This window comes from Phascolarctos cinereus, unplaced genomic scaffold, assembly GCF_003287225.1.
Source record: "Phascolarctos cinereus isolate Bilbo 61053 unplaced genomic scaffold, phaCin_HiC Scaffold_5;HRSCAF=322, whole genome shotgun sequence".
NCBI lineage: Eukaryota > Metazoa > Chordata > Mammalia > Diprotodontia > Phascolarctidae > Phascolarctos > Phascolarctos cinereus.
This window is the reverse complement of record NW_027555958.1, coordinates 313439937-313450707: the sequence shown is the minus strand read 5'-3', so window position 1 is coordinate 313450707 and position 10771 is coordinate 313439937. Positions and strand designations below refer to the sequence as shown.

The 10771-nt window shown below is 40.4% G+C and overlaps 1 protein-coding gene across 2 annotated transcripts in view; it reads right to left on the bottom strand.

The window, feature by feature from the left end:
• Positions 1-3130: 3130 nt before the first annotated feature.
• SCPEP1 (serine carboxypeptidase 1) overlaps positions 3131-10771 on the bottom strand; it is a 30365-nt gene continuing 22724 nt past the window's right edge. Inside the window, exons 10-13 of one of the 2 annotated variants that reach the window (XM_020991924.1) lie at positions 10532-10645; positions 8096-8233; positions 6564-6727; positions 3131-4082 (exon numbers count right to left, since the gene is read on the bottom strand). In XM_020991924.1, coding sequence (XP_020847583.1) covers positions 4014-4082; positions 6564-6727; positions 8096-8233; positions 10532-10645 — 485 coding nt within the window. In that variant the 3' untranslated portion in view covers positions 3131-4013. The remainder of the gene's footprint in view (positions 4083-6563; positions 6728-8095; positions 8234-10531; positions 10646-10771) is intronic. The other variant, XM_020991925.2, reaches the window with a different exon arrangement.

The window sequence follows — 10771 nt, the reverse complement described above, 5'->3', positions numbered from 1 at the left end:
ATTGTGAAAGTCTTTAAAAAACTTCATATATAGTTTATATTTTATCCTAGGGGGAGCCATAAGTTTATTGAGTAGGGGAGTGACATGGTCAGATCTGCTTTTAAGGAAAATCCCTTTGGCAGGAAGATGGACTAGAATAGGAGACAGATTTGAGGCTTGGAGGTCAATTAGAAAACTATAGTCCAGGTGAGAGGTGATGAAAGCCTGAACTAAAGCAGTAGCTGTTTGAGTGGAGAGAAAGGGTCAGGTGCAAGAGATATTACTGAAGTAGACATAGCATGCTTTAGTAGCTGATCAGATTTAGGGGGTGAGGGAGATGAGGAGTTGAGGATATTGCTGAGATTACAAACCTGGCAGATTATCTTCTCTAGTTATGTTGAAGCTGATTATTCTTTTATTCTATGATATTTTATGAGGCCTGATACCTGCTAGAATTGTGCTCAATATCTTCTGTACCTCTACAAAAACCCTCACTGGTGCTGCCACACTGATTTCATCCTTATTTGATTTCAAACTAATTAACCCAGAAAGACCCGGGTTCAAATCCTACCTCAGATGCTTATTAGCTATCAGACAAGTCACTTAACCTCTATGCTCGTTTCCTTGTGTGTCAAATGAGGGGGTTGGATGGGATGACCTCTAAGGTCCCTTTCAGTTCTAACTCTCAGATCCTATGAACTCAGCAGTAGAACCTTCCTTGTCTCATTTTCATCCAATTTCACATTTTCATGAAAGCGAAAATGTTGGTTCTAAAATATCTTGCCTCCTTTCTTCCCTTCAACAGGATAAAAGGGAGTTGGGTTATAAATAGATTGGATATTGCTGCTTTTGAAATTACTGATTGATGTTTTTTGCCATCCTTCTCCTTTTGACTTCCTGTAAGGAAGGAAACACTGAGTGACTGTGGGGGGCACCTCTGTACCCAGGATGACCGAGTCTTGGCTTCTGGAACTAAGGGAACAGTACAGGCCTAACAGAAAAGTCCTGGTGCTCTAGGGAGGTTGTTGTCAATGTCTAACGTGCTAATTCTGAGTGGGGGGGTTCCAGAGGGGTGACCTCAAAAATTGTTTGAGAAGGTATGTCTAGATTTCTCCAGGGGTTCTAAAAAGATTCATTTTGTAGGAATCATAAATAAAATCAGCACTATGAATAAATGAATAAATAAAAAATTCCTCATTTCTAAGGTCCAGGCTCCCTGGTGCAACAATTACATACAGTAGGCTGATTCTAGATAGGAGCAGCTAGGTGGTGAAGTGGATAGAGTGTCCGACCAAGTGAGGAAGATTCATCTTCCTGAGTTCAAATCCCACCTTAGATACTTATTCGCTGTGTGACCCTGGGTAAGTCACTAAACGCTATTTGCCTCAGTTTCCTCACCTGTAAAGTGAGCTGGAGAAGGAAATGGTGAACCACTCCAGTATCTTTGCCAAGAAAACTCCAAATGGGATCACAAAGCGTCGGACACAACTGATGTGACTGAACAGACTTTAGATAAAACAATTAAAATAGTGACCAGCCTCACAAGCTTTCTCATGACCAGCAATTTATTGTAATTATTTTTTCAGTATGAGATTTAACAAGATAATTACTCAACAAACATTTATTAAGCATATACTAGGTGCTAGGGAGAGAGAAAGAGAGAGTGAGATCCAGAACCTGTCCTATGAATGTATGGCCCCTGAAGGCCAGGGACTGTTTTACACAGCTAGCTAGATTTTAGTGATGCCCTATAATGAAACTAAAGCTGAGGTGGGCAGATTTTGGTTCATGTGAAACTATTTCCAAATGAATTGATATTTAAGCACCTACTATGTGCTAGGCACTGGAAATGAAAACAAAACAAAAAACCTCAAAGCTTTCATCTTCCTGGGAAGAGATTTTTAGAGGCATGGAGCTTTGATGTCAGGGTCTGTTTTGTTTTTGTCTTTGAATCTCCAATGCCAAAAAACAATCCTGTGCACTTAGTAGGTACTTAATAAATTTTTGCTGACTTGGAAATAAATTACCTTTCGCCATATTTTACATAAACTACAAACTTCCCATCAAGCTATAACTTCACTCAAGTCTTACTGACCTTGCAAAACAAAACACACCTTGTACTAAATCCACCAACAAACATTAAAAAACTACTGTGTGCTAGGCACTATGCTAGGCAGCAGAGACAAAAAGGGAGGCAAAAGGCCCTGCCATCAAAGTTTACAAACTAGTGAGGAAGGACAAGATAGATAGACTGATTGATAAATTGATCTGTATATACACACGTGTATATAAAGCATTGGGGAAAAGGCACTAACAGTTGGAAGGATCAGGAAAGGTTTCATTTCAAGTAGAAGATAAGGCTGGAGCTGTGCTATGAAGGAAGCTAGAGATTTTAATAGGCAAAGGAGAGGATGGAGTCATTCCACGCATGCAAAGGCATGGAGATGGGAGATCGGAAATCTGTGTTCGAGGAAGTGTACCGTGGCAAATTTGACAGAATCATAATGAGTATGAGAATAATGAGTGATAAGTTTAGAAAGGTAGGATTGGGCAAGATTGTGAAGGGCATTAAAGTTCAAACTGAGTTTATATTTGATTCCAGAGACTAGGAGTACTAGGGACCCACTGGAATTTACTCACAGTCAGATCAGTGCTTTAGGAAAACTACTTTGTCAGCTGTGCGGATAATTGAATAGGGAGAGATTGGAGGCAGGGAGACTAAATAGGAAACTTTTTCAATAGTCTAGATGAGAAGTGATTAAGTACCTGAACTAGGGTGGTAGCCATGAGAGTGGAGAGAAGTGGATAAGAGGACAGATGTGAGAGATTCTGGGGAGGTAGGAGATAGTTTGGCAACTGAATCCATCTAGAGGGAAAGTAAAAGTAAGGTCAAAGATAACACTGATATTACGAATGTGGGAGACTAGAAAGATGGTGGAGTTTGGAGGAGTTGGGTTTAGAGAGATAGATAATGAGTTTTGTTGTGGACCTGCTAATCCACTCTGCAGCAGTCCTACCTAGGAACTGCAAGCCTGCCCTCTTCCTGTCACTTTCAATGATGTTACCACTTTGAACTATGGAGTAAGACATCAGAATTACATCTGCCAGAGAACCTGAGAACAGTCTAGTGTTAAAGAAAAGACCAAGGTAGTGAAATGAGGAAACATTTTCATTTTTAATGGTCAAGGCATGAAGGGTTAGATCTGATGGGAGTTATGGGTAGATTCTAATGATGAGACCAATCAGAGGGTAGACAGGCAGGAGGTAGCAGGAGAGGCTGAATCCCAGTCTACTGATGGTTCGGTGGTGTCAGAATTAAAACTTTCTTCAACAGACAGGAGGAAGTTGAGAGCCTGCTCTCCTTCTTCAGGTCCACATAGGAAATTTGCTAGTATCAGTGCTTTGCATATACTAGGCACTTATAAATGCTTATAGGATTGAAGTCTTGTGTGTGCAGGCAACCAGTATTGGATGATTTTTTTAAAAGTGTAAACAAAAGCCTCAAGAGGGTTCAATACTGAAATGCTGACTGCTGATGTGTTATTGACAAAGTGAACATAGAAGAAATTTGGATCCTTTTAACTAATTAAAGATGTCAAATTCAAAAACAATTCCAGGATTGGCTTCATTAATGAGAAGCACAAAAACACTTGAAATCTTATCCTGATGAAAACAAGTCCATAAAAAAGGTCTTAGGCATCCTGTAGTTATCACAAAAGCAAAAAAAACCCCCCCAAAAACCAAAAAACCCAAGAAACAAGCAAACAAAACCCCCCACTACCAAAACCCAGCCCTAAACCATAGGGCATTTTAGGAAGGTAGTTGTGGGAGGCCTTCAGTCACAGCAAAATACTCAATTGAGGAAGACTTGTATGTTGACTCAAAGCTCCACAGATCATAAGGAGTTAATTTTTTGATGTCTAAAAGAAAGGCCTCCGGCACCTCAGTTGCCCAACTCAATGATGTGCCCTTGACACTGTCAACAGCCTTGACATTGTACTGAGCTACAGAGGCCAAGCCAGGTGGCTTCCATCTCAGCTCTCTTCTTGTCCAGTCACCATCCTCATCATTTTCAAGGCCATTTCCCCTTGGTCAGATGGAACCTGGGAAGAAAAAGGAGTCCAGATATTAGCGTTTATGATGGCATTGCTATTGTTAGGTTCATTTTGGGGACCAGGGGTTAGGGAGTAGTGTCCAAGAGATCGAAGGCTTTTGGATGGAGAACTGGAAGGGAACTTGAAGGCCCTTTAAATTGCCTGACTTTAGAGGGCAGGAAGTGGAGAGGCCAAGAAGTTAAGTGGCTTGTCAAAGGTCACACAAGAAGTGGCAGAACTGAGATGTGACTACAGGTGGTGACTCCAAATCTAGCACTCTTTCCACTGCATCATGGTCATATTAATGAGAGAGAGAAGGAGGAGGAGAAGTAGCAGAGAGAAAAGAGGGAGAGGTGAGGAGAAGAAAAGACAGAAGGAAGGAAGAAACAAAGAAAGAAAGAATAAGTACAGGTGGATCCTTGAAAACACAAGTTTAAGTGAAATAAGGTTCTGGAGGCAGTTGCTAGCTACCTAATTCCAGGTATCAGATGAATGTTATGTCAGGGCTTTGCAGTATTAGGGTAGCATTTATTTTTTTATTCTTTTTTAATTTTTGGCTAGGCAATGGGGTTAAGTGACTTGCCCAGGGTCACACAGCTAGTAAGTGTTATGTGTCTGAGGCCACATTTGAACCCAGGTCCTCCTGAATCTAGGGCCAGTGCTCTATCCACTGCGCCACCTAGCTGTTCCTTATTTTTTTTATTCTTAAGAATGTTTTTATTTTATTTTTTTCCCTCAATTACACACAAAAATAATTCATTTTTATAATTTTTGAATTCTAAATTCCCTATCTTCTTCCTATCCCCCCCTCGAGAAGGAAAGCCTTTTGATATAGATTACACATGTGCAGTCATGCAAAACACACGTCCACATTAGCCATCTTGAAAAAGAGAACACGGACAAAAAACCAAAACAAAACATAACAAAACCCAAAGAAAAAAAAGTTTTAAAAGCATGCTTTGATCTGCATTCAGACTGTATCAGTTCTTTCCCTGGAGGTAAATAGCATTTTTCATCATAAATTCTTCAGAACTGTCTTGGATCATTGTATGGCTGAATATAACTAAGTGATTCAGAGTTGATCATTGTACAGTTTTGCTGTTACACAGTTGTACACAGGTACAATGATCTCCTGTCTCTGCTGAGTTCACTTTGCATCAGTTTATAGAAGTCTTTCCAGGTTTTTCTGCAGCCATCCTGGGTAGCATTTAATTTAATGTATTAAGGCTATTATTGTCAGATAATATAGGTCAGGGCAACATTAAATAGAGTATGCTATAAAGCATTAAGATATTAATCATAAAAATAATACTTGGGGCATACTTTTAAAAAGAGTCACATTTCCCATGGCAAAGAACCTCCTAATCTTGGAATGTGTGAGGGGAGTGTCAAGATTCTATTTTAAAAGAGTCATGGAAAACCAAGAAATTATCTGAAGTAAAACCAATAGAAATAATTGAAGGAATGGAAAATCAGAAAGATTTTAAAATGGTTTGCATGTATCTAATGTCTTTTCCAGGTAAAGAACCCATAATGACTTGTGCTGTCTGGTTTCCCCAGCAGATGTAAATTGTGCCGAATTTACGCACTGCCTGTTGTTTCCTTTTGTGGCCGATGGCCATGGTCGCCAGTTCATCTCTACATCTCAGTGTTCTCAATGCTTACGATTCCCCTGGGACTCACCCCACCCCACCCAGGCTAGCTCCTTCTCTTTGGTGCCCCTATGCTCCAAAACACATCCTCGTTCCTCATACCCAGCCAAAACTCCCATTCCCTCAGGACATAATACATTTTAGCTAGTTTTAGGAGGAAAACATTTGATTTCACAAATTCACTCGACTCCACTCTGTTCACCTTCTTAATTAATCAATAAGCATTTATTAAATGCCTACCACATGTCAGGCACTGTTCAGATGAACCCTCTGGGAACTTGTTTTATCAGGGGAGACAACACATACACATTTAAATAATACACAAAATAAGTGCAAAATAGCTATCAGGTGGTTTACCTAGTAACTTGTCAGCCTCAAGAATAATGACTCTCTAACGATGAGATTTCAGTAAAAGCATCAGCACCAGTCCTAGCACTAAAAAGTTTAGAGAGATACATTTTGTTGTTTTTCAGTTGTTTTTAGTCATGTCCTGCTCTTCATGACCCAATTTGGGGTTTTCTTGGCAAAGATACTGGAATGGTTTGCCATTTCCTTCTCTAGCTCATTTTACAGATGAGGAAATGAGGCAAATAGAGTTAAGTGACTTGCCCAGGGTCACACAGTTAATAAGTCTCTGAGGCCGGATTTGAACTTAGGTCTTCCTGACTCCAGGCCTGGCGCTCTACCCACTATGCCACCTAGTTGCCCATAGAAAGACACATAGCTCAGGCTATAATAGCCAGCATTCTTCTCCCTTCTGCTTCTCCAGTATGCCTGTGCATGCCAGTCTAGAGACCACACACTTTTCAATCTGGAACAAAAGCTGTGTTTTTCTCACCATGTGGCCAGCCTTGAGAATCCAGTAGAAAGCAAGGTTCTTGTGGGACTTATAGAAAGCAGATGTATCATTAGACTCAGGATTAACATACAGAGGCTTCCTTTTCATCTGACTAAAAGTAGTCAGCTCAGGCCACTTCAGTTTACGCAACCATGCCTCCTGACCTGTCAGTGATGAGAAAGACAAAGAAATGAAAGTTATTAGCTGTCTCCAACAAGACCCTCTCCTATTGCTGTCAGTGACTGCCTACAAAAGGGCTATAACCCACAGAAATGGGCCACCCAGGTCTATTTGCACCGCAGAGAGGCACAAGTTTCCAGTTTTCCACGTAATTGCTACAGAGTCAAATACCCCTCTAGCAACCTGATATGGCTTTAAGAGACTCCCATAAATAACTGTATTGGCAAGGAGACAGCTCCAAACAAAGTCAGCTCCCTAAACAGACAAAGAGCAGGCTATGTGGAATGATGACAGTAGTTTGTTGGGCACTTCTCAAATCTGAAGTGGGCACCTGGCCCTCTCCTATCTTTCTAGTTTCCTTCCAAATTATTCTTCTCTGTGTTCTTTACTATCCACTGACATTGGCCTCCAAAACTGGGAGAAGAAGCAAGGCACTAGCCATCCTTATACTTCCTGCCTTCTCTCTTTTTCTTTCACTCCAGTCCTTCATTCAGCTACCAAAGTGACTTTCCTAAAGCACAGGTCTGACCATGCCCTTCCCATCCTTGCCCCACCATTCATTCAACTTCAGTGCTCCCCTTCACCTCCAACATTATATATAAAATCCTGTTTGGTATTTAAAACCCCTCATAACTCATTCCCTTCCTACCTTTTCAGGCTTCTCACACTTCGCTCCCTTCCATGTACTATTCAGCCTAGTTACACTGGTCTTCTTGTTCCTTGCACAGGAGACACCATCTCCCAACCTGGTGTATTAACCCTGGATGTTCCCCTTGCCTGAAATTCCATCTCTCCTCACCTCTGCCTCTGGGCTTCCATGATTTCCTTCAGGTTTCAGCTCAAATGCCTTTCCCAGTCCACTCCTCCTCTATTAGGATGTGAGCTCCTTGACAACAATGACTATTTTTGCCTTCCTTTGTACCTTCAGCATTTAGCATAATGTCTAGCAAATAGTAGTTGCTTAATACTCTTTAACTTGACTTGAAAGGCTGGAGAGGAGATGTAGAGAGCAGAGACAAAGTAGTCCTACTCCTTTATCACAAGGTTTAAGAGCTGACTGGCAGGGAAGACCCAATAGAAAATAGATAACCAGCTTCCCGACAAACTTAATATCATCAATTCCACTTGCCTAGTCTGTGAATTTTCATTGTCTGTTTGTTTTCAGGTCAATTCCTGAAACTCTCTCCATGTTATCATATCTCTCTCCATCCACCCCAACCATTCCCACCCATGGTATCCACTATAAGATCTAATTGTCTCCCCCTATCCATCCTCCCCAACCTTCCCTACCCATAGTACCCACTATGAGATCTAATTGTCTCCCCCTCTTCATCCTCCCCAAACTTCCCTACCCATGGTATCCACTATGAGATCTAATTGCCCATTGTAAATTATGACGTTGATGCCAGCTTCCAGCAGTTCATCTACAATGTTAATCACAGGCTTCATGAAGTCCTTCTCCATGTTCCTGAAAACTGAACTTGATTGTTCTGCATATGTAGGAAGGAGAAAAACTGGATTAAGCTTGACATAATCAGAATAAGAGGAGTCACTGGGTACATGACATAAGCAGTTTCAGTATATAATGTACTTTAGTAGTACTGTTCTAAGCAATGAATCAATTACAGGTGCTTGGTTAACATGGCCCTGACTCAATAAATGAATAAACATTTATTAAATGCTTCCTACGTATACACTGTGTTAAGGGCTGGGGATAAAAAAAAAGGACAAAAATAATCCTGCCCTCAAGGAGTTTACATTCTAATGGACAGAGATAATATATATAAGGGAATGGTAACTGGAAAGGAGTATTTTGTTTTGGAAAGTTACTAGGTTGGTGAGTAAAGCCATAGAGAAGTAGATTGGCACACCTTTTCCAATATTGATTTCATGATGGTTGTGGAACTGGAAGGGGTGTGGTGGGAGGAGGTGGCTGGGGAGTAAACCGTGGCTGAGTGCAGGCCGATATAGTAGGCAGTGAAAAAGTTCACCAGCTGAGCCTCAGGATAAGAGTTCTAGAATGAAAGGGTTAAGTTCTCAAGGCATGGTTTCTGGCCTTGGTCCTAAAACACCCTACTTAACTCTGTGATAACCAAAGACGGAGAGAAGGATGGGCAAGTATAAAAAGAATCACTGGCACATTTCATGAAAATGCCTGGTAGTCACTTGGCAGATTTCATTACATCTTATTATAAGAGAAACTAGACGTTGAGGGAGTAGTTTGCCTAATGTCACAAAGTGAGACAGAGGCTCAGAAGCCAGATGCTTCTAGGTCTCCATTAATCATTTTGTGCTAGGCACTATGAGAAAACCTTAACAAGTTAAGCCAATTCACATAGCCTCAACTATGGTTTCTTCTTAAAAAAGTGGTACAGAAAGGGGCAATGATGGTCTCCAGAGGCAAAGTGGCCTAAAAGAGAGAGCCTTGGGCAGGGATTGAGAAGACCGGAGTTTGGGTCCTGGCTTTGCACTAGCTGTAGCTACACTACCTTGGGCAAGTCATTTATGTCCTCTGGGCCTAGGCTACACCATCTGTAGAATAGGGACAATTCCTTACAGGTTTGAGGGGATAATAACTGAACTGACAGAAGACACTTAAAAAATTTTGCATGCATAAAATTAAAATGCTTTTGCATGAACACAATCAATGTAGCTAGGATAAGAAGTCAACAAACATTTATTAAATGCCTGCAATGTGTCAGGCACTGTGCTAAGAGCTGGAAGGGAAGATGTCAAGTGGGAAAAAAAAAATCCTTGCCTCTTTGTATCAAATATTGCTGATCAAAGTTTGTTATCCAAGATATATAGACAAGTGACACAAATATAAGATGAAGACTCTGATAAATAAGTAGTTAAAAGACATGAACAAAGAATTTATAGAAGAAATGCAAATGATCAGCAATTGCAAAAAAAAATGCTCTAAGGCACTAATAAGAGAAATGCACATTAAAATAACTCTGGGGTTTTGCCTTATACCCCATAAATTAGTAAATAAGATTAAGTATAGGCTCAGTCCATGTTGGAGGAGTTTTGAAAGAGGCATACACTGTTGGTGCAGCAACAAATTGGTCCAACCATTTTAGGGAAAAAATGTAGAATTATGCAAGAAAAATGATGGAATTGTTCCTACCTTTTGCCCCAGAGCTCTTACTAGGGGCATATACTCTAAGAAGGGCAATTATAGAAGGAAAGGCACGTGGAAAAAATTATCTGTAGTAGCATCCTTTATGTTAGCAAATACACTGCAAACACAGTGGATGCCCCCAAGTTGGGGGATGACTGAATGAACTGTGGATGACTGAATGAATTGTGGTGTATGGATGTAATGGAATATTATAGTGCCATAAGAAATAAATATGAGAAATTCAAAGATAAGTGGAAAGACTTGTATGAAGTGAAGAAAGTAGAACCACGAAAACAACATATACAATCAATACAATAAAGAAAAAGAAAATAACATTAAAAGCCAGCTGAATTCAAGTAGAAATCAATCTTGGCTTTGGAGAATGGAGAACATGTTACACATCCCTTTTCTCAGTAGTGGTAGGAACCTGTAGGTGTCAATGCTGCATACATTGCCAGACTTGGTGACTTTCTCAGCCTGCTCTGCTTATTGCTTTGTTACAAAAGCAGATTCAAAGCGGGGGTAGGATATTGTGAATGAAACAATAGGCATCGATAAAATATGGAGGAAAAGTATACAGCAAACATTAAAGTTTATAAACAAAAATGTGAACTGTCTTCTCCAAAACCCTCTACAAATAGAACCTAATAATATTAACTAATACCTCCCCAGGTGACAAAATCTGGAATGATTTTGAGCTTCTTTCTGATGGGTCCATTCATGAGCGCACTTAACTTATTCTGGTGCAGTGGTCTCACATGGCGGTGATAAAGTCGAACTGAAACAAAACCAGTCTGCATTGAGTCATTGGACTGAAAATAAATCCAAAAGTGAAAAAAAAATTGCAGGACAGAGTCTTTCTTACAAAGACTCCAAAGTGAAAGTACTTGAAAGATCAAGTTAC